Source organism: Henckelia pumila, chromosome 3 (genome assembly GCF_033568475.1).
Source record: "Henckelia pumila isolate YLH828 chromosome 3, ASM3356847v2, whole genome shotgun sequence".
Classification (NCBI taxonomy): Eukaryota; Viridiplantae; Streptophyta; class Magnoliopsida; order Lamiales; family Gesneriaceae; genus Henckelia; species Henckelia pumila.
The window spans coordinates 163355626-163382436 of NC_133122.1; the positions used below are offsets into that span (position 1 = coordinate 163355626).

At 33.5% G+C, this 26811-nt stretch overlaps 3 protein-coding genes across 6 annotated transcripts; 2 read left to right on the top strand and 1 right to left on the bottom strand.

Annotated features, from left to right (window-relative positions):
- The first annotated feature begins 3027 nt into the window (after positions 1-3027).
- LOC140889212 (monocopper oxidase-like protein SKU5) lies at positions 3028-12367 on the top strand. Its single transcript, XM_073296918.1, has 9 exons — positions 3028-3346; positions 4908-5017; positions 5091-5361; positions 5465-5603; positions 9050-9413; positions 9706-10071; positions 10166-10244; positions 11342-11538; positions 11951-12367. Exons 1-9 carry the CDS (start codon positions 3197-3199, stop codon positions 12060-12062), a joined length of 1788 nt encoding a protein of 595 aa, XP_073153019.1. The 5' UTR covers positions 3028-3196; the 3' UTR covers positions 12063-12367.
- Positions 12368-12808: 441 nt separating this feature from the next.
- Positions 12809-15934, bottom strand: LOC140889214 (transcription factor bHLH90-like). 4 transcript variants are annotated; one of them, XM_073296921.1, is made up of 8 exons: positions 15583-15934; positions 15317-15437; positions 14979-15051; positions 14608-14676; positions 14105-14506; positions 13808-14008; positions 13551-13727; positions 12809-13079 (listed from the first exon to the last, which is right to left on the bottom strand). In XM_073296921.1, the coding sequence occupies exons 2-8, from the start codon at positions 15370-15372 to the stop codon at positions 13017-13019; spliced, it is 1041 nt and encodes a 346-aa protein (XP_073153022.1). In that variant the 5' UTR covers positions 15373-15437; positions 15583-15934; the 3' UTR covers positions 12809-13016. The 4 variants fall into 4 exon arrangements, with proteins under 4 accessions (XP_073153022.1, XP_073153020.1, XP_073153023.1 ...); XM_073296919.1 differs by having other exon boundaries at positions 15255-15437; XM_073296922.1 differs by having other exon boundaries at positions 15317-15472; positions 15583-15712.
- Positions 15935-23335: 7401 nt separating this feature from the next.
- LOC140892641 (uncharacterized) lies at positions 23336-24249 on the top strand. Its single transcript, XM_073301588.1, has one exon. The coding sequence runs from the start codon at positions 23522-23524 to the stop codon at positions 23972-23974; it is 453 nt and encodes a 150-aa protein (XP_073157689.1). The 5' UTR covers positions 23336-23521; the 3' UTR covers positions 23975-24249.
- The last annotated feature ends 2562 nt before the right edge of the window (positions 24250-26811 follow it).

Genomic DNA, 26811 nt, shown 5'->3' on the forward strand with positions numbered 1-26811 from the left:
CGAAGATTCCAAATGCACCAAGTGTTGGTGATGATGCATCTGCATCGATCGATCCCTGCTTCTGACACTACTTTGGTGTTCTCTGATGATGAAGAAGCATCCATAGCCAAGTTCATGGCTAATTTGAAGCAAACCAAGGAACAAAGATCTGCTGCCTCTCTTCTTGCTTCTGATGACGAACCCAACGAGGAGATGCTGCAAGAATTTGCTGACAATCGTCCCAGTAACTCAGATAGTTCTGCTTCTGATTCTAGTAAGGATTTTGATGTTGAAGATGATTTGAAGGATGATACCTCGGAAGAAGATGTCACCACAGATGTTGCTGACACTCTGGATAACACCCTGGCTGAAGAGTATCTAGTAAAAAGTCTTTTTCTTCTTTTTTTTTACACAGAATGTGCTGCAAACGATTGGCAACACTAGGCCAATCATGAGTTATTTGAAGAGCAAAATATTGATCTTGAATCCTATGGAGCTCAGAATCTGGTAAAGTTTTTCCAACTTAGGAACATGCTAGCTACTGTTACTTCAGGTATCCCATATTGCAGGAAGCTTGTCTTAGAATATTATTGTAATTTAACTGCTGTTGTGAAGGACCCTCGATATGTTAAGTATGAGAAGATTTATGTGAGGGGTCAGATCTTTGATTTTAGCCCTGCTGTGATTAATGGATTCTTCCGTTCCCCGAATGTGGATGATGTTGCCTTGAATTCTTTGAACGAGATTACATCTGTCATCATTGGAAGCCATGTCACTCATTTTCTAGCTCACTCGCACAAACTGTCCGCGGCAAAGCTCACATCTTTGTATTCCGTTCTGCACAAGACTGCAGTGAAGACTTTGACACCATCTTCCAATTCCACCAGTGTTACTAAACATCAAGCGCATGTGTTGTATGCTATTGGAAATGAAGCAGTATTCAATTTTGGCAAATTTGTGTTTGACACAGTCATGGCCTATTCAGATTATGGTCAAGTGACTTACAAGCTCCCTTATCCATCTCTAATATATGAAATGCTGGTATCTCAAGGGTTTGAGAAAGATGATGATGAGGTTCTTACTGATGATGTGGAAATATTAATGCTTGCTCCTGCTCTTCTCAGTGGAAATAGGAAATCGGATCTTCCATGGATAGAGTCAGATGTTGTTGAAGGTGTTGTGTCAGATGTTGGCAACACTGCCCTTGTTAGTTTCCTGCTTGTACCCCCTTCTTCAACCCTACAAATGGACTCTGTCTTTATCCAATTCCAGCTGTTACATGCTGAACAGAAGATTAACCAGGCCAAGACAACATTGCTTATTATGAAGCCTTGAAAGTTCACTACCAAAGCTAAGTCTACTTGGAGTTGGATCCTCTTCTGGAAAAAAAAAAAAAAAAAAGGAGAATAAGATGCTTCTGAAGACAATGATTACTCATCTAAGAGCAATCAGTTTTAGTTGTGGTTTGGTGATTTAGTGTTTATTTTTCTGTCGAACTTTTTCTCTCGTTCGTTTTTTGCTCTGTTTTTGTTTATGTTTTTACTCTAATCTGTTTTTAATCAATATTAATGTCAGTTTGTTTGGTTATGACTCTCTGCTTTGTTCAAAGTTTTTTTTCTGCTCTGGAACTTAAGTGTTATGAGGAGATGTTGGTAACATCCTAGATAACACCTATAATTAGACTAAGGGCGATAATGTATTCTCTAATTCAAAGGGAGAATTGATATTGAGGGAGAGTCTTGATATGTGCTAAGTTGTTGAAATTATGTTTTGTCCAGAAAGGCAAAAAGGGAGAGATTGAAAAAAATATTTTATTTTCTAAGAACTTTCACGTTTTAAAAAGAGATTTATTTTCTTTTGTCTTTCTTGGACTTAAAGTTTTTAAATTGATTAAGATATTTTAAAAAGGAATTATCGTGTACTCAATTGATTTATTTACTTAATTATTTGCTATGAGACACTTATCATACTATATTTTTATCTCCTAACTTAATGGTATTTTTCATTATCTTTGTAGATTCAAGCTTTAATTAAGGAAACAAGATCAAGACTTTTAGAGATAAGTTTTACACGCTTAAATAGAAGAAGAGTACGAAGAGATCGTTGAGGTTTTTGGAGCGTACACTTTGAGAGTTCTTGAAAACACAACTGAAGCTGAAGTATGCGCAAAAGCCGATGGTTGCTGATTTGATAGCCTAGGTTCTATGAAGTCTTTTTTAGAGCATTTGAAGATCGAAAACTTGTTGCTATCGTGTTTTGTCATCTAGGCCAACTCCTTATTTGTTTTACGTACTTTTCTACTTTCAATAGAGTTTTTAAGGGAGTTACTTTTATTTAGTTTATTTTCTCACTTGTTTTGAGAAAATTAAATTTTGATGTGTTCACTAGTTTTAGGGCTTTTGTAAGACGATTTACAATAGTGAAGCTGTTTGCCCTAAGGCACTGCACGAGTACGGTGTACTTGTGTTTAATCATTCATATGTGTTTATTTATTTGTTGCTATTTATTCACGTTTTTTAATATTTTCGTTGTATGTTATGTCAGATATTGCCAACATCTAGTGACAACATCTGGATCTGATATTTTTCATACTCCATTATTCCTAACAGTTTATAATCTTTATCTTTGTTATGCTTTTATGTTGGATGCAAACATCTCGTGTATTCATTTTTTGAGATATATAAAAACATTAGAGTGATGCTACATCTAAACGGAGGATTACACGTTGCACTTGAAATTACATAAATATCTTTAATGTATATTGGAAAGATTTTTTTCAAATAAACTGGTGGGATAATTTTGTAATTTAATGTGCAGTGTATAACCTAACATGTATGTATTAGCATTACCCAAAACATTATTAGCTAGTTAGCTTCTACAAAAATAAATTTTAAAAAAAATCAAATACAAGGTTTTTTTTTTTTTTGAAGATAAAATCCAACGTTGGAGAAGTAGAAGGGCGGACTAAAATTTTGAAAACAAAATGTGCTGACAACGAAAATAAAGAAAGACTGTGTAATAAAATAAAATAAAGTACAACGGCTCGGTTCCCTAAAGCTGTGTCAAAAGCACGGGTTCACCATTGCAGTGTTCGACCTCGACTTCGACTGCCCCCTTTTCCATCTCAAAATTATTCTGAATCTTTGTTGTTATAATCTAATTTAAATCTAAAAGTAGGGAGGATTTGCCATTATTTTCTGTGGCCATTTTACAATCAATGCTCCTTAGATTACTGAATAATCGCTTCTATTTCCGCTTCAGTTTACTTCTGTGGTTGATCCCAGTTGTCTTAGGGGAAGACCCTTTTGTTTTCTATGACTGGACTGTGTCGTACATCACCGCTGCTCCTCTGGGGATCAAGCAACAGGTTGCTTTTTCTACTTTTCCAATTGTTATTTTTATCCATTTTAAGTTCTAATGTACTTTTGCCCTTTGTCAATTGGAAATTTATGTGTTTGCTGCCACTCAGCAATTTTCTTGGAAAGACTGGTCAAATATATTTGTGCTTCACAATTGAGTTGATGTAGAAGTATGACTTTTTGGTGAAGTGGGAAGCTCAGTTTGATTGGTTATTTGGTCGTTTGTATTATGTTTGTACATGTATTGAGCACTCTCAAAAGGAGTCTTAAAGCCTGATGGTTTTGGGTTCCTATAAAAGGTGGGATCAAGTTCAGCTGGTTTAGTTTCATCATGTTCAGATCCATTATAACCAAACTGCTTTACTCCAAACTGATTAGATTTTATTATACAATAACTATACTACACAATCTTATATTTTTTCTTGGCTGGCACCTCACTTTTAGTTTTGTTATCAACCAGTAAGGAGAGGGTCACTTCCTGTAGGTTTTCTCGGATGTATGGGTAAGGCATAGCATCATGATCTGGAGTTTTACTTTGTAGCTAGCTGCTGTTGTCACCAGATACTGTTTTCTTATGTGCGATACTTGCTACTGATCCGTGCCCTGCTAATTCCTTGTGTACGCTGCATTGCCACCACCATCTCTATGATTTTATTTAAGGTTTTTTATACACATTCCATCCATGTATGCATAGCCATACATAAATCAATTGTATTAATAATCATATATATATTTATTAAAGTTCCGTCCCAACCCGTACCGTGGTGTGGCTCATTTTTTTCCTTTTTAATATATATATATTTTTTTACTATTTTGTTTTCTTAATTATACAATCATCCTTATTTGTTTAGATATTTATTATTTGACACTTACCAATTTCAATTGCAGTATGACCCCTAATTATTTTTAAGGAAGAACACCTTAATTGGTCTCTTGGTATGCTCTACCTCAAATTGCAAATAAAACCCCATAAAAGTATCAAATTACGAAAAGTGGATATCATATTAAAATCAAACACTTTTAAATGCTATATCATATACACACAACACATTATATTTATAAATCACGTTACACACGCAAAGCGTGTGCGTTATCGCTATATATATATATATATATATATATTAAAAATTTTCAGCTGCTCAACCGTGTTTTAGTTATGCGAAAAGTCAAAACAAAAAACAACTAAAACCCGGTATGTTTAACCGCTCATTCAAGTTGTTATTTGTTGTAACCTTTCATGTTGGCATTTCTCAAAGGTGGATTTTTGGCTGCAAGTTTTTTTTTTTATGTACATGCTAATTATCTCCACACAATTTTGACCTATCAAGCTTCTTCCTTCTTTTTTTTTTAATTATTTTTTATACTTCTATTTGTTCCTGTGCTCACGCCATTATTTTACTTTCCAGTGCACTGAATTTCTATCTTTTCTCCCACCTCACAGCTTTGAAAAAATTAATGCATCGGCGTTGTGATTTCATGTATAGTTATTTATTGTTGTCTCTACTGTTATTGCTCTACAAGAGTGCCCACCGGCAGGCTGCCTCTGACTCCCGAATATCATATTTTCAGGTGATAGGAATAGAGGGGAAATTTCCAGGTCCCATTCTGAATGTCACCACCAATTGGAATGTTGTTGTCAATGTCAGAAATAATCTAGACGAACCATTTCTTATCACATGGTATTTTTCTGTATATCAGTACATTGCAATGATTATATATAGTATTGAAGTAACTGTTCTCAGTGAATTCTAGGAATGGCATTCAACAAAGAAAAAATTCATGGCAAGATGGTGTTTCAGGGACAAACTGTCCCATTCCCGCTGGTTGGAACTGGACGTACCAGTTTCAGGTCAAAGACCAGATAGGAAGTTTCTTTTACTTCCCTTCCCTTGGTTTCCAAAGGGCTGCTGGTGGATATGGTGGAATCATTGTTAACAACAGAGAAGTTATTCCTGTGCCTTTTGGCTTACCGGATGGAGATGTTACCCTCTTTATCAGCGATTGGTACATAAAGGATCATAAGGTTGGGGAAGGAGCTGTGATTTTTTTTCCTTTCATTGGTTATTTTCTTGAATTGTGAGATTCTATTCAGTTATTGATAAAGTTTATGGATTAACATTGAACAGAAACTCAGAGATGATATTGTGAGCAAAACTAGTCTTGGAACTCCAGATGGTGTCCTAATTAACGGATTAGGCCCTTACCAATATAATAAAGATTTGGTGTCGGATGGTATATCCTACCAGATTGTAAATGTTGAACCAGGTATTTCTCTCTGGCTGCATATGATGCCAAGTGCTGGCTTTCTGCTGCTCATGCCCACATTAAACTTGTGCTTTGTCATTTTTCTCTAGCTATTGTCATAGATGCTTACTTTTAAATATGTTGAAATTTGTGTAAAGAAGAGGGAACTTTTTACATGCATTCGTGATGGAATTAGTGGCATGGCTTTTGATATATGAACATGGGAGAGGACCTGGTACACTCATTTCGTCTTGTGTCTGCTACTTTGGCTTGTAAAAATATAACATATGTGAAGAGTAAAATCTGGTTCATGGTCAGAATATGGAGTCAGATGGAATGAACTGGAGTCATAAGCAATTCATTTGTTATTTCCTCGGCGTGTCCATCATCCTCGGAATCTTCTTCCAAAGTTAAAGTAAATGGTCGTCGTTACTTGAAATTAATTATCTTCTTTGACTTTCAAATTGTCGGTTTCCATTCGTACTAGTGATGGACAAGGTCTATTTCTGGGAATCAAAGAATCATCGAACTCTTCTTTCAAAAAATCTCATAGAATGCAGCTAAACTGCATTTCTTGTAAATTACCCGATGATTCAAATTTCAATACCTTCATGTGAAATTGTGTGTGCTCCTATCAACTAATTCACCTGAGGGTGTTATGATATCCCACATTGAAATATTAAACTAATAAAGAGTTAGTTATAAACTCATGAGACAACCCCACCCAATAGGCAAGCCTTTTGGATGGACACCTCATGGGTTTATAACCTAACATTTGGTGCTCTCGTTGAGAGCCGACGTAGCGAAAGGGGCGACCTAGGAAAGGGCTACCATCGGATCAGTGTCGATAATTGGAAAAATTATAGGCCGGATTAAGGTGCATGAATGCATGCACTGAATACTGAAAGGTGAGTGAAAGCCGCCTAGAGTAGGCCGCCGCGGACGTCGGCTTCTCAAGGGGTCGGCAATGTTATGATATCTCACATTGAAATATTAAACTAATAAAGAGTTAGTTATAAACTCATGAGGCAACCCCACCCAATAGGCAAGCCTTTTGGGATGGACACCTCATGGGTTTATAATCTAACATTTATGTTATGATATCCCACATTGAAATATTAAACTAATAAAGAGTTAGTTATAAACTCATGAGGCAACCCCACCCAATAGGCAAGCCTTTTGGGATGGACACCTCATGGGTTTATAACCTAACATTTGATGCTCTCGTTGAGAGTCGGCATAGCGGAAGGGGCGACCTAGGAAAGGGCTACCACCAAGAAGAAAGGTGAGTGAAAGCCGTCTAGAGTGGACCACCGTGCGGAAGGGGCGACCTAGGAAAGGGCTACCACCAAAAAGAAAGGTGAGTGAAAGCCGTCTAGAGTGGGCCGCCGTGCGGAAAGGGCGACCTAGGAAAGGGCTACCACCAAAAAGAATGGTGAGTGCAAGCCGTCTAGAGTAGGCCGCCGCGGACGTCGGCTTCTCAAGGGGTCAGCAATGTTACAATATCCCACATTGAAATACTAAACTAATAAAGAGTTGGTTATAAACTCTTGAGGCAACCCCACCAAATAGGCAAGCCTTTTGGATGGACACCTCATGGGTTTATAACCTAAAAGAGGGTGAGCAGAAACTTAACCAAACCAAACTGATGGCTTTGATTGATTTTTACTCGGTCATATTTTAGATCATGTTTAAAATCAACCAAACCTTAAAAAATTGGTCTGGCTCAAAGTTTAGTTAAAAATTCCAAAATAACCGATTTTATTTGTATAAAAATTATATAATAGACTTTGTTAAATAACTAACTTACTATGATTTTTTGAATTATAAAAACTTGATTTGTTCATTGATTTTATCTCTTTATTTAGTCTGTATATTTGTCTCAACTGCTTTTAGAAATTTTTATTGACATATGTGATAGCGGATGATTGTGGAGTTTCCTTTGAAGTTAAAAGTAAATCATTCGAGTATTTATACTTCTGTATGATAAATGTGTATTGTCATTGTCATGCACTATATTGTTAAATGCTTTTAATATCTATTTGTGTATTGATATATTTTTATTTATAATGTTGGTTGACCGATATTTTTAGTTGGAAAAAACTAGCAAGTGAACTAGGTCAAATTATAAAATAGTCGGATTTGTAGTCTTACTTGATCCTACAGAGGCTACTATTTAACTACCATAATTTTAGCTACTTGATTTAAGTAAATAAATGCAAGAGAGTAAAAGTATTGATCTAAATTAACTAACTAGAAGAGTTTCCAATTAAATATAACGGTATTCAATGATCAAGCAAGAACTCAAACGACTAAGACATGCAACGGTACCGACACTGTACTATGATGATGCTTGTTGAAATTCAATTACTTGTCAACTGCTCAATAACAGTGAAACCCCTAATTTGTTTGTTAATTAATTCCCTGAGTTAATAAACCTATTTAAACCTAACAGTCCAATTATTCATAATTGAATTTCATTAGATTTAAATGCATTAAATCTTTGTGGAATTTCAATTTTCACCTATTACGAACATATAATCGAATCTATTCCTAGTCAATTTTATTATTTGTTGATTGACGTGTTTGTTGTTATATTTAACCAATCATCTTCTGATTGAAGATTAATAAACAAATATGTAAATAGCTGATCAGACTATTCACAAGCAATTTTAACCCACCATCAATCAATAATTGAAAATAAGAAAAAAATTATATTGACAACAAAGAAGTTATCGAACAATGTATTGTCTTGCCCCTATCGTGGTTTTAGTCTAAAGAAATTTATTGCATAAAATCAAGACAAAGCATAGAAACAATGTTTGAATTCATTAAAATAAACTCTAAGAAAGATTAAGAAAATATCAGCGTGGTTGGTGCGGTTCCGTCTTTCGAAGTCATCTTCCTTACATATCGAGATTCCTTTGATCATCGGCGTCTTCCCCACTTTCAGGGGTCTTTTGTACGTGGTATTGAATTGTTCAACCTTATTTCCAAACTTAAGCCTTTTCCAGTTTCCACATTTTGGTCAAATCTTAAAACAATATGAAATTAAATAAAATAAATGCATAATACGGGATAGAAATGCTAGATAAGCACGAATACAACAAAATAAATCCATGAAATATCTATTGGATTCGTGCTTATCAATAGTTTAGAAAATTTTAATTATATTTAAAATAATCAAAATATTTCATTTGAAAAAAATCAATGTTTAAAGCTGATAATAAAAACCAAGTCGAACCAAACCAAAAACTTAGGTTTGTTTTATTTGTTTTTAATTTTAATGGTTTGTTTGGTTTGCTACTTAGTCTCCAATAATTTTAGTTTGATTAGGATTTTTATCAAAAATTGAACTAGTCCTAACCCCTAGTTGTGGCAACTTCATTCAATAATGTGAAAGTTCAATCACATGTATTCATTCATTTACATCAAGCATCCTGTTGATGAATTTTCTTGTAAAACAGGCAAAACCTATCGCTTCCGTGTTCACAATGTTGGAATCTCTACTAGCTTGAATTTCAGGATTCAAAATCATAACTTGATTCTTGTAGAAACTGAAGGGTCTTACACCATGCAACAGAACTACTCAAACATGGATATCCATGTAGGTCAGTCATATTCGTTCTTGGTAACAATGGATCAAAATGCATTCAACGATTATTACATTGTTGCTAGTCCAAGGTTTACCAATTCATCGAGTTGGGCAAAGGCTACTGGAGTTGCTATATTACATTACTCAAATTCCCAGGGGCCGGCTTCAGGTCCTCTTCCAGATCCTCCCGATGAATATGACACAGATTTCTCAATGAATCAAGCAAGATCTATAAGGTTTTAGCTAAACAAAGTCATTCTTTTTATTCTTGCTTACTTTATAAATTGTCAAATATTTACCTTAACATTTTTTTATCTTACTCTGAAACAAATGGCTTTAATTTTACTGCAAGGACTCACCTTTCATAATATGGTATTACATTTCTCAAGGAAGGCATATCGCATCATGATGCTAGATCATTGCTTGAGAATCAAACTTTTATTGATCCTCTCTAATTGTATGGTGTCTAATTCTTTTGAGCATAATAATTGATTTTAGATATTTAACTCACAATTTTTGTTAATACAGATGGAATATTTCTGCTGGAGCTGCCCGTCCGAACCCGCAAGGATCTTTCAGATATGGGCAAATATCTGTAACAGATGTATATGTCATCCTTAATAGGCTTCCAGAACTTGTAGATGGAAAATGGCGCAACACTCTAAATGGGATTTCGTATATAGCTCCTTCAACACCTCTGATGCTTGCTTCACAATTTAAGGTCCCAGGGGTCTTCAAGCTTGATTTTCCTAATAGGATGATGAACAGACCTGCGAAAGTTGACACATCTGTCATTAATGGAACTTTCAAAGGATTTATAGAAATTATTTTCCAAAACAATTCTACCTCTGTTCATAGTTACCATCTAGATGGATACTCCTTTTTCGTTGTGGGGTAAGAACTAAATTTCAGGTTATTTCAGTGCTTCATTCTTCTAGTTTTGGTGAGTGAAAAACCTGAAAGATTAACACTTTTGTTTGACACACAGGATGGATTATGGGGTGTGGACCGAAGACAGCAGAAGCACTTATAACAAATGGGATGGGGTGGCTCGATGCACTACCCAGGTAGTCATTGTCCTAAATCTTCAACTTGAAGTTTTTAGTTATTTGTTTATTTATTATGCTGTTAATTGCCTAGCCAACTGCATTTGAATGGGAAAGTTTAAAAAAAAGGTTTTTATGTTAGTAAAAAACATTTTCTAGAAAAGGCATTGCTTGACTGGCTCTTGCTTTTAAAAAGGTGCTGAGTTGTGGTTTTTAGAATTTCTTCAGCGTCTCTTTAGAAACTAAAAGGAAATACATAATTATTTTTTGGGAAAATAATGTTTTTAACTATTTTATGATCCATGAATGATACTCATTTTTCTTTGAAAAAAAATTTAAAATTTTTTATTATTATATTTTTTAAAAAATAAGTGCTTCCGGTTTCTAAATAGTTGTATGCCATTGTCCCCATTCCTGGTCGGCCTTGGGTAGGTGGCAGATTATTAGATGAAGTAGCTTGACGTTTCAGCAGTTTTTGACGTACATAGATTTAAAAAAGGGGAAACCCCGGAATCCATTTTGATGCAACTCTGTTACTTTGCGTTACTGTCATTTATTGGATCACGACATATTAGACATGCAAATAGTCCCAAGCTTCTTCACTATATCGGAGAGAGAACCAAAAGTTTAAAATAACCGATTGCCGAAGCAGATGCTAAAAGTATTTGACGGATTAATCAACAAATTGTGACTTTTTGTTTGATCATTGATATCATTTGATTATTAACATAAATTTGGATCCCAAAGAAGAAATGGACATTCTGTTGTTTCTCTGTGTTGTAAATGTTTATCATGCTAAATGCTATATTCATACAGGTGCATTTCATTTTCGTAATTATTCAACAATTTCTGGGAAAAATGAAATGTACTAGATAATACGATGTGCGTTCCTAGCAGTATTTCTGGTACTATTGATTTGAATTACGTTGTTGGAGCAAGAACTAAGATAATTTTAGATTTTCTTGGACTTGCCGTTACACATTTACAAATTGCAGATACATTTTAATGCTTCAACTGATTTGGTTATTGTTTTTGTCTAACTCTAATCTTTTCTACTTGTTTCTTTCCTAACGATAAGATTATGAATGTTTTGAAAATTCCGTTTTGTAACTTTTCAGGTTTTTCCTGGCGCTTGGACAGCCGTTTTAGTTTCTCTTGATAATGCTGGGATGTGGAACCTTCGTACACAAAACCTTGACTCATGGTATCGTGGCCAGGAACTTTATCTCAGCGTGGTGAATCCGGAGGAAGACAAAGATGAGGTTCCATTACCTTATGATGTAATCTATTGTGGCGCACTCTCTTTTTTACAGAAGTAAGCAATCAAATATGCTTCCTATATTTTTGAATTCAATATACTTCTTTTTTTGTGCACTTATGTTTTTTTTTTCTCTAGAAATCAAACGATATATTTTAATTGATGTTACTTGGAGTGAATGATACTTTTTATGTAATTTTTGTTATTAAAAGAAATTCTATCATATTTATTCAAATATTTTTCACTTGTATTATAAAGAGGTGATAATTGTAATGTGAAACAATATGGATCAATAGTTTGTAAGCAGCCCCACACCTCACCCACCCCCCTCCTGGGCATCGTCTCATGTCAGTAAGCATCATGCATATGCCTGAACTGCATGATTCCTATTATATTTCTTCACTGTTCTTATTTTCTACTATCAAAATTTAACAAGGTGGTAACATCTGTTACATTGCGGCTCTTGCAGGGACCAGGCTCGAAGAGTCAGCTTCTCTGATGCAACATCTCTAGATAAAGCCATCCACATTGCCATGCTTTCCCTTCTCTTAGCTTTGTCAATATTCTTAGGTGTACACTAACTCTGAAGAATTAGTTCAGCCATTGCTACTAATAATTAAAAAAAAAAGCATCAAGATCTCTGGGATTGACATAACACGCATGCTCGTTTTCTGCACAAAGTATATGCAAAGTTCTGTATTTGTACATTTTCCTTTCTCAACAATTATGCTTCTGTATGTGTCGCTGAAGTAGGCGGTATGTAAATGTAACACATCATATGTATTACTCAGAACTTTTAATTTTATATATCTGTTCTTAGGCGGTGTGTAAATGTAACACATCATATGTATTACTCAGAACTTTTAATTTTATATATCTATTAACTTCGAACGTTTTTACTATATTCGGAGTTCTGGATTGCCCTGATCATTGTCGGGAGAGTTTGCGAAACAGAGAGTCTCTAAGGGTATATTGTGATTCTGAAGATTTGCATATTAATGTGCTGCAGTTCTAATTTCATAGACTTCTGCAATTGTGTCATTGTGATGTTTAGAAATACGAATATATAGTGTTTATTATTCATCTTTCAGTATTCCATTACATTTATAGATTATTATTTTCTTTAAGAAGCCAATTTAGTTAATTACAAAGTAGCCCTCGAGAAATAATACTGGCATATTTCAAACAAAAAATAATTTTGTACAAAGATAAAATTCTTCGAAATAATTTGGAAAGTATACGCAACAAATGCACTGACAACTGCTGATTGTAACGATATGTATTTTCTTACATAATATAAATACTTAAGCTATGGTACACTCATAAACATAAATGCAAGCTTTTTAATGGCTTAAAATTCCAACATGATCACGACCAGCTCAAAGGAATTTCTCGCATAGTTTTCAGTCACTAGGAAATTACAGAAAAAATCCAAAGCATGAAAAAAAAAAACAATTCTAAATTTCTGTACTTTCACTTCTTCAAATATTTCCTTCCCTTCTCTTCTTGACTTTATCTACTGCTCATCGACGGTTCTAACTTAGCAACTGGATCAATGAGTTCTTCAAAGCCTTTGGTTCGATGTCCATATGATTAGCCTCGAAGAAGATCTACTATGTTAGCTTATATTATGCTAGTGGTCGTGCAGATGCTATCGGTGTGTGTAATACATATTACGGCAGTCATGTTGATAGGACGATTCTAACAAAAATATTTATCACAATTATTTCAACATAATAATGATTCAGAATGTAGGTTGTGGTGGGAGATAAGCGATTTTGGCATATTAAACAAACATAGCATGCAATGGGGGTGAAATCTTTCCTGTTTCTACCAAGTTGCCAAGAAAGGTTCTTATATTTCTTCTCTTTTTGTTTCTTTTTCTCAATGATGTTTTAGCAAACTTTGCATCCATTTATCATGATATTGTGTATAGATCAGGTATAAATCATGGCAGAATGTTCACAAAAAAGTGGTAAATTCTACATGGAATCTGATTAGTTGAATTTAGATTTCACAAAGTATCTGATGTTTTATCAGTTATATATGCTCCAACTTATCTTGAATACCTGTACTCTGAGCACGTTCAACACTGAGCCATTGAAGGTAGTAACGTTAGCGTCGGTCACTTTAAGTCCCAAAGAATGCATGGCTTCCATCAACCTTGAAAACCCACCTCGCCTTACTTTGCATACAAGTTTCAGCAAGAAATCTTTCGTCCCAAGTTGGCTTACTTCAACTCGTGCCTAAAATTTGCAAGAAATGTAAAATAAGCACCTGCGATGTTCTTCTAAAATCAAACAAAGTCATTAACAATCATGTTTACTTCTGCTGGTTTGTTTTCATTAGCTCCAGATTGACCTCTACTGAGGATAATTGCAGGTACCATCTCTTCAGCGTTTTTACAAAATATATGCCCGCTGTGGTCGAATTCCATTTCTCGTAGTTCATTCTCATAATTTTCAATAATTTCGAGCAGTTCCTCTATGTAAGCTGCTGCATCCCCCAATGTGGCGAGTCTATTCATCTGTGAGCAAAGAAGAGGATGAACAAACAAGGAGAAGAGTACTTGGAAATTTATTATGGGCTTAAAAAAATGGATATGCTTTGTTTTTTGCAGGACCTTAGAAATATTGGGGACCAGTGCCCGAAGGGTAAAGATCCCATCTTTTATCCTCTTTCTCCGGTTTCTCTCTGTGACAAGATTCTTTGATTTGTACTGTCCATTTTCTGCCGTCTGCCAATTCTTAGGACTTCTCTTCCCCAAGATCATCCTCGATGAATCTGCCCATTTTCTGCTAATTCTTTTTGGTTTCATCACGCCAAGGACGGGATCACTCGAAAGGCAAGAACCAGGAGATGATCCTTCCAAGCACGTTTGGGACATTGGAGGAATGAAATTCATAGGAGACCATTTTTCTATATAGTTCATGTAATCATGCGAATCACCAAGCATGTTTTCTTGTTTAGTAGAGGCTCTGAACCGGGTGTAAATGTAATCTATGATCTTTAGATTTTTGGGTACCTAGAAACATAATCAGAAAAATTAGCAACATTTTGCCATTGTTTTGTTAAAGCATGAGATAAGCACATCACTATTTCAAGGAAGAACACAGAATATTTTACATGATTTGCAGTAAAGAGCTCTATCAGACCACAGGCTATTGGAATGAGAACTTGTGTTCCAGTTCGTTCCTGCAGAAGAGGGTGGTGCCTTAAATTCAGTGACATGAGACTGGTAATTCTTTTAATAAGTTCATCTTCGAAAATTATGCATCCATTTTCTTGAGCTCACAAGAAAATTTTCAAAAGCTTGACTGTGAAATCGCTGTGTTCAAAAGCTCGGAATGATGAAAAATGATCCAACAACAGAGCGTCTTGCTAAGAAACATTATCATATCATTGCCGGTAAAAATGGAAATCTTAATATTACCAAACATTAAGAGATAAATCAAGAATATACATTATATACTGATCAAGAAAACAAAAGAAAGTACATTATCTGAAGCAGAGGCATTGCCACGGCATACCCATTCTGGTTGCTTTGTTACCACCACCTCCCCGTGAATCCTGATCAGTGGTACCTCAAACATTACACATCCTTGATTCTCAAACAGAGTTTCAAATTAATCAAGGGAAACTAAACATCGAAATACTAATGGAATGTTCTCCACCCCTTTCTCCGCCACCGGCCGAAGCCGAGAACGGGGCGGCATCACTCCTTAGTTTTACTCCTAACTGTACCAAACAAAAATAGACAATCCGAAGATTACCCAGAATACAATGGCAAATAAGAAGGCAACTCAGCCAGCGCTTGGCAAGCTTTAGTTCTCACCAAATGCTTAAAACAAGTATCCTTACACTCCTCTCTTTCCAAACCACTTCCGCCATTAACAAGTTCTATGTTCTCAAGCCTATCTGCGCCGCTGCAACAACATGCACCCCACTCGATAAACCTGAACAATTTTTTTTTTTTTCAAGAAATAGAAAACTTTAAAAAAAAGAAAAAGAAAAGATGAAAACCCAGAAACGTTTGCGTATCATACATGCCATATGCATTATACAAAACAAAAATCTCATGAAGCAGTAGCAAAATAGTACCTTGAAGGGTCTTCCCCAAACTTCCAAATGACACAATAATCCCATGCCTTGTTCTGCACAAGGGGTCTTACCCAGTCTAATGCTCCCTCGAACTCTAATAAAGCTGCCATGTCTCCAACCTTGAGAGCTTCTTCGATTCGATATATACACAAAGAAACTTGAGTTTTTTTTAGCTCCAAGGGTCCATTTATAAATCTATATAGATTGTATTGTTGGTGTTATACAGTAGGTTCATGTCTTTGACGACAAGCTAACCACCTTCACAAAATAAAGTGTCCTCTCCTTTCCTTTCTGTAAAAAATTTGTCAGAAGATTCTGATACTGTGTCTTCTCTGCCTCTATCTCTGTGCCAATTATTGCTTTAACAGTCATGTAAGACAGAATTATGGTGATAGGACGCAAAAATAGGCAAATATTTGTACCCAAATTGTTACCCAAGAATTGTTCAAAAGCAGTGTAAGTGAACTTGGCAATGATGATTCATTTTTCTATATGAAAAAGTTGTAATGCCTTAAATAGTAAAGCATGTTAATTTATGGTTCAATGGCTCATTTTACGGTTAATTTAAACCTTTTACCCAACTCTCGCAACTATTCGGGATCTCAAATGTTCGGGATCCCGTCGGATAGGTTGAGAAAATTTCGAATTATTTTTCATGTTCAAGATTTCGTTCAAAAAATAAAAAAATTTGATAACTTTATTAAATATCTATTTAGAAACTTATATTTATAAATAAAAATAAATATTCAACTTAAAACATATAATATTAAAATATTCCGGATAATGTTTCAAAGTTTTGTTAACTGAAAAAATGTATCGGATAATTATTAATAAAATGTTCGGATACAATTACTAAATAAATTTTGTTAAATAGATTGTCAAATTAATCTCTTGAGTCTTGTTCTACATATTTGTTCTAATTAGATAATTATAAATATGAATTAATTAAATTATTGATTAAATTTTTTTAAAAAATACACAAAAATAAAATGACATTTTGATTTTACAATTTGATCGTCCAAACAATAAAAATTATGCGAATTAAGTCCACAATTAAGTGTTATATGAGTTGAAACCTAGTAATATTTAGCTTAATATATTAATAAAGTTATTAATAAAATATATTATTATATTATTTCGGGACGGGTCGGAAATCCCATCGGGATAAGGTTTTATTCCCGATCCTGCTCCCGATATTAATCGGGATAAGAAAAATCCCAAAAGTTCGGGTCGGAAAAATTTCAGGTTGAGATTTTTTCGAAACGGGAATGGGATGGGATTCGGGAAGGGTGGGGATTTCGAAAATTTTTGTCACCCCTAATATAAACAGAAACACAAAAACTATATTTTATCATAAAACTATTACATCTCATTATCTTAAAATCATTCGATTACATAAATTCCAAGTATTCTTAACTCCTAATTTTAAAATCGAACAGTTGAAATATTCAACACCTTTTTTGAAGAAAATATTACACCAGAAGTGAATTATCTATTTTCTTATTTACTAGAAAATTGCACATACACAACAATTTTATTTGGTTAAGAACGAAGTTATCAAATTTCGAATGTTTAATTTTTTAAAATCAAATGTTATACTTTTTACGGGTAAGTTCAAATTTCGGTCACTATGATTCAATATAGCTACTGAAGCGGAAATATTATGTCTTTAACTTTTTTTTGTGATATGTGTCAGTCTCTGATCGACGTTTTTCTTGTAGTGCTATTAAATGTTTATATCTTGAGTTTGATTTATTTTTTAGCTAACAAATTTAAAGTAATAACTTATGTTATATATTTATTAAAAATCTAAAAAATATATACATATAAATAGAATTTTGTTATAAACTGTATGATCAATAGATTTGTGTTTTACTAAAAGCTATAATTGGTGATAATTGTGTAACTCAAATATTTTAAATCGTACAACAGTTCAAACAAACACATGTTTCAATTGCTCTATCCCGCAGGAGAACAATTATTGCATCCCAATAATCATCTTATCAATAATTGTGCTTCAATCAATGTGAATCAAAACCATGACCTTGACTCCGATATCAATTGTATGACCGAACACTTATCGCTTTACCAAATTTTATAGTTGATGATAACAATACGACTCAAATATTTTAAACAATACAAAATCTCAAGCGTCATGTTTCGATTGCTCTCAGGGATTATTATTGCACTCCAGCATAAACAATTTATGTTAAATGACAATTTTACTTCTATTGATTTTTAAGTAAAAAACAGTAATTTCTTTCAGATAAAAATGATTTTTTGGTTCATTAACTTGTTTAATTTTGAGTTTAAGTCCACTGAGTTGTCAAATTTTGGTTTCGGTGTACTAACATTTAATTTTCGACTATTGTTAGTCCAATTGCTGACGTGATAATTTAAAATTCAACAATTTTTGATGTCTCGTCATCATTTTTATGTCATGTCAACATTTTTCGATGTTAAATCAGTATTTTCTGTGTCACGCCACCAATTAGTCCAAAAATAGCTGAAAATTAAAATTTAGCGTATCAAAAGCAAACCTTGAAAACTTAGTGGACCAAACCCTAAACTTAAACAAGTTAGTGAAAAAAAAAACTATTTTTCCTTTATTTAAAAGCTTTATTTAGAGATGAAAGTTGATCTTCTATTGTTCAAGTAAATATAAATCACATATTACTTTTACCTATGATAAACCATGTTAATCATAAGACAATTGTTGTAGCTTGACTTGCTTTGATTCTCAACCATCTTGGTCATGCATAATCATTCAAATTTGGCTTACGTGTATTTTTCAGCTTATTGAATAAATTTATTTGCTTGGCTTCGATGATAAAATTTCAATATATATTGAATAATGATTTAGTATAAAAAATAATCAATATCCTAACAAAAAAATGCAATATAAAAAATAATATTTTTCTAATATAAATTTTGTGTGTTAAAGTATTAAAAACTTTTATGCTAAGAAGATTTAATTCATTTATACGATTAATTATTTTATTAATGATATATATACATAATTGTTTCATAAGTTCATCAAACTATTGTTTTAAAATCTAACATGTGGTAAATCTCTTTTTCGGAAATAAAATTCATATAATATGCAACAGTCAATCCAAACTTTTCTTTATATTTTTATTTGTTCAAATCTTGTAATATATTGTCCAGAAAACTTTCATAATAATTAGCTTTGGTGGGGCTGATGACATTATTTTAAATTATATTTTTTTCTTCCTATTCGAGATTATAAGAGGCGTAGGCATTATTGGCGCAGAAGGAGAGAATAATTCTATGTCTTCTAATCTCATTACCTCTTGTTTTTCAATCATTATTTTGTACCACGATGCCCTTGATAAAGCTCAAATATGCTTTCTACTTAATTTTCTTCAATAATAATCTAACCGAGTTGTTTTAAATTTGATATACATATCAAGTACATGTTTATGCATAAAAAATATTTATATATGGAATGTGATAGTTAATTTATAATTTAATTATAAGAATAGTATGTTAAATATATTATTTACAATTAAATTTGATCAGACAGAAAAAGTGAAAAAAAATAAAGTTTTTTAGAGGATGAACAAATATATTTTAAACAAATTAAAAACTTTTATAATTATTCGTTTCAAAGATTTAAGTAACTTAGATATAAGAATAATTTGTTTGATATAAAAATTGATTGAAGTTTAGTGTGATTTTCTATTTTTTGTCACGCAATTTTTACGATTTTATAAGTATTAACATTAATTAATTATATTAGTCAAGTATTATACTGTAGTGCAAACATCAACACGAAACTTAGTTATAATCATACTTTCTCCGTCTCACTTATTTAAAATACATATATTTTTTCATCCGACTCAATTATATAGTCTATCTTTCATATTAAATATTATCTTTCCTACTCTTTTACCAATTTATCCCTATTAAATTAAATTCATATTATTAACTTCTTTTATAATTATTTTATTTTATTAAAATTTTCATTAACTAAAGGCAAAATGAGAAATTGCTTTACAAAATTTACTTTTTCAAATAATTTCTTAATATATGTGAAAACACACATAAGCCTAAATAAGTAGGACGAAGAGACTATTCTTTTTACCTTGGACAAGAATATCAATGTTGTTGATTACATTTTTAGTCCTTATAGTTCACAACAAAAATATTTTTGGTCCATAAAATTTTCAAAAATATTACACAGTTAGTCATTACAATTAGATTTATAATATCTCTTCCTAAAAACTAAAGCATCAGAAAGTCTAGCTAGATTATCAAATCCCAAAATAATAAATGAATGATTTAATAAATTAGGGGAATACATTTTCTATATAAGTGAAATAGAACCTCGACTTATGATATGATTTCACTTGTCTTGAATCAGATGATGAAATTTAATGGTTCGATTTAATTTTTTGTTTTTCTTAAAAATTTAATAATCAAAATATTATGTTAAAAAGTTTAGAAAACTAAAAACATAAATATAAAGTTGAAAATAAGTCCAAAAAATTAATAGTTTTTTTAATTTTTAGACAAAGAAATTAAGATAGCTTTCAATTAATAACTTTTTAGTTTAGAACATGAAATAAATATTAACAATTAATCTATATTGAATAAATAAATAGACGCAAATTAATTACTCATTGACTAAACTATAAAATGACATGAAAAACCTAAAAAAATCTTGAAAATGACAATAAATTTGATTATTAAAAAAATAAAATGAGGACAAAACTGAAATTCATAATCAAAAGTTTATGTAGTAACCCGAGTTCTATTTACATGTTGGCAAATGATATATAATTTTAAAAGTGGTAAAAAAGGATTAATAAGTCATTATTTGGTGAAAATAAGTGAAAAATCAGCTCCAAAACGTCCGAAAATAGTAGGGAAGGTCCGGGGGAGTGGTCTCGGACAGTTTAGAAGCAGCCAAACCAATTCGAAAGGAGAGAATATAGTAGCCCGTAACCAAATAAAGAGATTAAAGAACTAATCGTAATTAGAAACCCTGAGTTCAAACGCTCCGAAAGGAAGATCGGAGGCTCCGAACGTGATCAAACGACCCGAAGCCAGGATCGGAGGCTCCGAACGTGTTCGGACGCTCCGTCGGCAGGTTCGAACGGTCCGATCGGGATCGAGTATTACGTTATTGATTACGTCAACAAAGTGACATCATGGCTGACGTTCGGATGGGACTTCGGACGACCCGAAGTCCAGATCGGATGCTCCGATCATGTTCGGACGCTACGAAGCCAGTTCGAACGGCCCGAACTTCGTCTATAAATAAGGGTGCCGAGTCTCACTTTTGAGTGCACCAATCACCTCTCTTCTCTCGATTCTTTAGTCTTCTAGCTTAGATCTAGGAAATTCTAGGCGTCCCATTGGGAATCGGGAAGTGGCGTAGTGATCCAGGCATCGTAGCGGAGCTGTGGCCTAGTTTGAGGCAAGCGACAGCAACGGGCTGACGACGGACGCAGGTATAGCTTTTGCTTTCTAAAAATATTTAGGAGTATGCAATAGGTTAGTTAAGGCATTTAGAGCACTATAATGATATAATATCATTCTGTCAATTTTACATAACACATTTACAGAATATGAATCTAGTTTCAGAGGACGGAGACATCTTCCTATTTCAAATAGATTTGAGAACCGACATAAATTTACCTCAAAATCTTCCAACTTCTACGAGAAAACTAAATTCAGAGGCTTGGGAAGATTTGGGTCTTCAATGGCTTCGGAAAATACATCGCGATTCGGAGAAAGACCACGAGGGTTTAATTTCATGTTGGCGACATTGCTTTTTTTGGAGAATATGTTTTTTTTTGTTTTATAATAGATTTTTTGAAAGAATAATATTAGGTGGGTGTATTCAATCCAGAGTTTTAATGACTTTTAGTGACTTTTTAAAATGATAGACTTTTGTGGAATTGATGAATTTTTATTGACTTTTATAGAATCTCACAGATTTACAAACAGATTTTCATGGATTCTTTGTAGACTTTTGTAGAACTTTTATAGAGATTTGTAAACTTTTCATGCAATTACATGAATTTGTATCTTAAATATATCTTTTTTTTTCTTTGAAATAATAATTGTTTGACATAAATAATAACTTTATGGGAAAATTGCAAATTTAGTTATGTATGTTTGACACTTTGCGATTTTAGTTCTCTATATTTTCACGTTTCAGTTTTAGTCATTCATGTTCTATTTTTGGCAATTTCGGTCCTTTTTATTCAAAAATGCTTACGTGGCACTGTACATGTCAGCTCCACATCAGCACTGAATTTGTGTCACGTCAGCGCCACGTCGGAAAAGGATTAAAATTGCCGAAAAAATTAAGATAGCGGTTTGTGATTTTGGTCCTCTATGTTTTCACATTTAAGTTAGTCCTGCATGTTTTATTTTTGGCAATTTCGGTTTTTTTATTCAAAAATGCTTATGTGACACTGTACACGTTAGCTCACATCAGCATTGAATTGATGTCACGTAAAAAAAGACTAATTGTCAAAACAAAATAAAGATAACGGACTAAAATTAAAATATGAAAATATAAAGGACTGAAATCGCAAAATGATAAACATACATGACAAAAAAAATAATTTTTCCTAAATTTATTTGAAATATTTTTTTAATTTATTGATGAAAATTGATTTCATTTATTTTAAATGTATATATATATATTATTGTAACAAAATTATAAACTAAAAACTTTGCGATTGTGTAAAATTATTTTTTAAAAAAAACATATGATAACTTATAAATTATTTTATCAATTATATCATAAAAATTTATTTGTTTTTTTATCATGTCTGTTATCCGCTATTCAAATATTTGAATTAAATCATATTATAATTTATTGAATCATATATTATTATCATTAAATATTATAATTATTGATATAAATCATATATTAAAAAGCACAAAATATTTGGAAAATTTCAAATTTTTAAATAATATTTTTTCTTTTGATTTTTGGAGAAGAACGAAAAAATACATATATAGGAGAGAGTGAGATAGAGAGAGGTGAGATAGTGAAGAGTGAGAAAATGTGAGAAAAAGATATAAATTATGGGTTTTATAAGTTTAGAAATCCATCCAAATCTTTGGGTTAGACCAAAGACATTTTTTTACAAAATATAGTTGTATCTTAAGCATTAATGTTTGTATGTCCATGATTTTCATGGAGTTATTAAAAGTTCATTGACATTTTGAATAACATTAGACTTTTATAGAGTTTTTAAAAGTCAAGGTTGAATACCACTTGACTTTTAAAACTCTAAAAAAGTTTATTTTGAATACCATTAAACTTCTATAGAGTTTATAAAAGTCATGATTGAATACCACTAGACTTTTAAAATCCATAAAAGTCATTAATTCTCCGGATTGAATACACCCTTTAGATTTTACTTATTTATTTTTATATTATTTTCATAAATAGAAATTTTAAAAAGCCACATGGACTAACCCCCAAATTCATTTTCCACGAAGGCTAATCCGGCCGCCAGCTATACAATGAAGATTTCAATTTTGAAAAAAAAAACTGCAATTTAAAAACAAATCAAGTTACATGACTAATAATGAAAATTATTTCATAACGTGACTAAAATTAAAAAAAATGTAAGTTACAAGAGTAAAAATGAAATTTTCTAAATTAATATTTTAGGAGGTGAGACAATCAAAACAAAATCCAAATTTTTATCGGACACGATCTGCAAAAAGAGCACAAAGAACCCTAATTGTAATTTGTAACCATTATTACTAGAGAAGGTTATAGTTAAGAGTGAGGCTCTACGGTTGTGAATGGTCTAACCGGTGGTTCTCAATTGAATTCAGCATTGCCTAGTTGGTGTGTGACTCACCCGACAAAGGTAAAGGTAAATAATAATAACCTTTGTTTGATTTGCAACCCAAACATTGGAATCGAAAGGCAACAATGGCGATTTACACACTCCAGAAACTCGCCTCCCGAATCACCAAAGCGCCGCCCTCTCTCTCCGCCATCACTCGATTTTCCTCTACCGCGAAAGTTTCCGATCGAATCGTTAAAATCTCAGCTATCGACCCCGACGGCAACAAGCGGCAAGTCGTGGGGCTGTCGGGTCAAACCCTGCTCAAGGCGTTGGCCAATCAAGGTTTAATCGACCCGGATTCCCACCGCCTCGAGGAGATCGACGCCTGTTCCGCCGAGTGCGAGGTCCACATCGCTCAGGAGTGGCTTGAGAAACTGCCACCTCCCTCGTACGATGAGCAGTACGTGTTGAAGAGAAATTCTAGGAATCGAGTTTTGAACAAGCACTCGAGGCTCGGATGCCAGGTGGTTCTGTCGCAGGAGCTGCAGGGGATGGTTGTTGCTGTTCCTGAACCCAAGCCGTGGGACATTCCGTGATTTTTTACCCTGGACCTATGAAGTCAGTTGTAAGCTTTTCATTTAAATAATAAACATGTTGATGCTTTGTTCGGATATTTGATCATGATGATTATTATGACCACTCGGGATCGGGTCTATTGTAATTTCTCAAGTTCGACGAAGTTTGTTCAAATGGATCTTTTCTTCATCTATTCCATGACTTTGATATTGTTATCAATCAAAATTCAAATTATGTAGTTACCCTGATTCTTTCATTGACTTGGATGGAAATAATTTTCACGTCTTTTGTGTGTCTTTGTTATTGATTTGATTTTCCTTAGTGTACTGGTGAAGTTTTGTGCCAGAGGATAAAGTGTGACAATGAAAGTTCGTTTGAATTTTGTTGTTTCCTCTAATTTAGATCTCTGTACCTGGATGTTTGTAGATTATCAAAGGTTTGGGGTTCTATTATTGTCTTCCGTTGATTTGCTGTATGTTTGCACATGAAAGTGTAGTTGAGGAACAGCCTAATACTACTTGGTGTAGTTTCAGCTGAAATTGTGAACTGAGGGTGTGTTTCAGACTCCAAATGGGGCTTCTATGTTCAGGAAAACTAGGAATATGGTGTATGGTGATTGTAGACTACGAATATGATGCCCTTATAGTGATTGGCTAGGTATGTTTCTCATTGCCTGCAAATAAAAGCTTTTCTGGAAAATTTGAAACCCTTATACCGTAAATAAAAGTTTTGTTATACATTGCTATGAGTTACTTAATGATTGTTGTATGGGGTGGGTCCGGAACCCAAAGGTTATTGGCGTTTATCTCTGCAAATAATGTTGGCACTGTCGGTTTTTATCAGTGATTACTGACCATGGAATTGAAGTTATTAGTTTATATATGCAACAACAGAATTTCCAAGTTATCTGAGTTAATGAGTAATCTATCTATTAATCTAATTTCTCAAGGGGCTAGAAGACTTGGTATTGGAACAATTGCTAACTTGATTGCCAGATAAATTTATGGTCTTGTTCTATGAATTATTGTTTCCTTTAGTCAACTTAGTGCGTTTTAATTTAAAAGTCATTGGATTTTGGGATTTTTTTTTCGCATTTTCCATTTTAATTGAATGGAAATTGGATAATGTGTGATATGGGCTTATGGACCATTTCATATATTAAGTGGATTGTGTATATACAGCATGATGAGTTTGTGCCACATTGCAAAATAAAGTTAGTATGAGGGAGCTTATATTGAATTACGCTGTATGAGGGTGAAAGATTGGTTTTTAAGAGGCTCTCTTGCGCACACGTGTAGGAGGTGTACAAATCAAGGGCTAGATTTGCACTAAAAAAGCTTGACTCGTCTGCGCGCACGACCCATGCGTGTTGAATGTCGGACTGGTTGAGACCAAAGTTGGTGACCTAGGCTAACCCACCTTTTGCTAATTTATTTTGTGTGGACATTAAATTAAATCAAATCATTTCCTCGCCTTCTGGTGTGCCTTTTTGCATGGCCGAGGCTCTTTGTATGCTGAGGCTTTCTAATGGCTTTGAGTACTTTTACTTTGGCATGGCTGAGTTAATAGTAGACACTTATTGGTCTCCTCTAATGTGCCATTGGCCATGGAAGAGGAAACGAATGCCCATACTGAGATAATTGCCCAACCTCCACAACCTATACAACACCACAGTGTTGCTCTTGCTCCCCTTTCATACTCGTTCTGCTCGTTCTGCAATAGTTTCAAGCTCCCTCGTGATAAGTTAGGCGTTGCCTAAGTTCGATGGTGTGGTAATTTGTGCTAAGTTACTACAAGTATAGCCGTTGTATGACTTGTATCCTGGGAAAGAATTGTCCATTGTGATCCTCGAAGTACCTACTAGAGGAGACAAATCTGTTTTGAAGGAAAGTGTAATATTTTACATGCCTCAGTTTTGTAACTAATTTCGTTTCTGCATCATTTTACTTGCTCCTTCAGATTAATCGGTGATACTGTACCTCGTTTGATGTTTCAATTTCGGCTATATTTATCTTGACATATTTTGTCTAACAAAGGTTTGAGACCTGAAGCTACCTGTTTTTCTCTTTTCACCATCTCCTGTGTTGAAAAGCATAGAAAAAATGTAAAAAACAAAAGGTGTTTTTTCGTGATGCAAACAACTTGGAAAGGCGGAGCTAAAGTGTGACAGCCCATCTCCATCAATTAACAAGAACTTAAAACAATAAAATCTTTTAGGGTCAAGCAGAAAGAAACTCTATTCCATGATTATAAATGTTTTCTTGCCATATTGTTTGTTTAATTGTTCAGCAGTAACATTGCTATCCAGATTTTTGAAATGGATATGGGTTAGTTCTTTTGTTGAGTCTGAAAACGATCAACTAAATAATGGTGTTTTGTTCAACAGTAGGTTGCATTGCGTTAGGGTGATGGGTAATGGTTTTATTGATTTGTCAAGTCCAAGGTAGTTAGGTTTTAGTAGATAATTAGTGAGGTGAGATGATCATGATAATGTCCGGACTCTAGTGTTGGTCATTCGATGTTGAATAAAATTATGAATGACTGCTATTTTTTTCCCACATAAAAAGTAAGATAGGAAAAAAAAAAATCCAAATTATGATACCCTTAATCTGGACATTCCTTCATTGCCAGTGAAGAGTAACCAAGAATTTCAGGCAGTTTGGACAGAAGATCATTTGCCCGCCGTTTTAGGGTTTTTCCTTTTCAAATCTAACCTTCAGTAAACTCCAAAAATAGTCGCTTTTATTTCACCCACTTTTTTTTGCTTATTTTTTTGAAATCGAGTTCTTGGAGATCTATGAATTACATAGGTATTTTTCTGTGTAACTATCTCTTGCGCAATGGGATAATCGGTTAC

Excerpts from the sequence above, each read along its gene's own strand:
- LOC140889212 (XM_073296918.1), top strand. The coding sequence starts at position 3,197 with ATGCTCCTTAGATTACTGAATAATCGCTTCTATTTCCGCTTCAGTTTA. Across the intron at positions 5,018-5,090 it reads GAACCATTTCTTATCACATG|GAATGGCATTCAACAAAGAA; the intron begins GTATTTTTCTGT and ends AGTGAATTCTAG. Across the intron at positions 11,539-11,950 it reads GCACTCTCTTTTTTACAGAA|GGACCAGGCTCGAAGAGTCA; the intron begins GTAAGCAATCAA and ends CGGCTCTTGCAG.
- LOC140889214 (XM_073296919.1), bottom strand. The coding sequence starts at position 15,692 with ATGGCAGCTTTATTAGAGTTCGAGGGAGCATTAGACTGGGTAAGACCC. Across the intron at positions 14,507-14,607 it reads AGCTCTTTACTGCAAATCAT|GTACCCAAAAATCTAAAGAT; the intron begins GTAAAATATTCT and ends TTATGTTTCTAG. Across the intron at positions 13,080-13,550 it reads TGAACGTGCTCAGAGTACAG|GCTAATCATATGGACATCGA; the intron begins GTATTCAAGATA and ends ATCTTCTTCGAG.
- LOC140892641 (XM_073301588.1), top strand. The coding sequence starts at position 23,522 with ATGGCGATTTACACACTCCAGAAACTCGCCTCCCGAATCACCAAAGCG.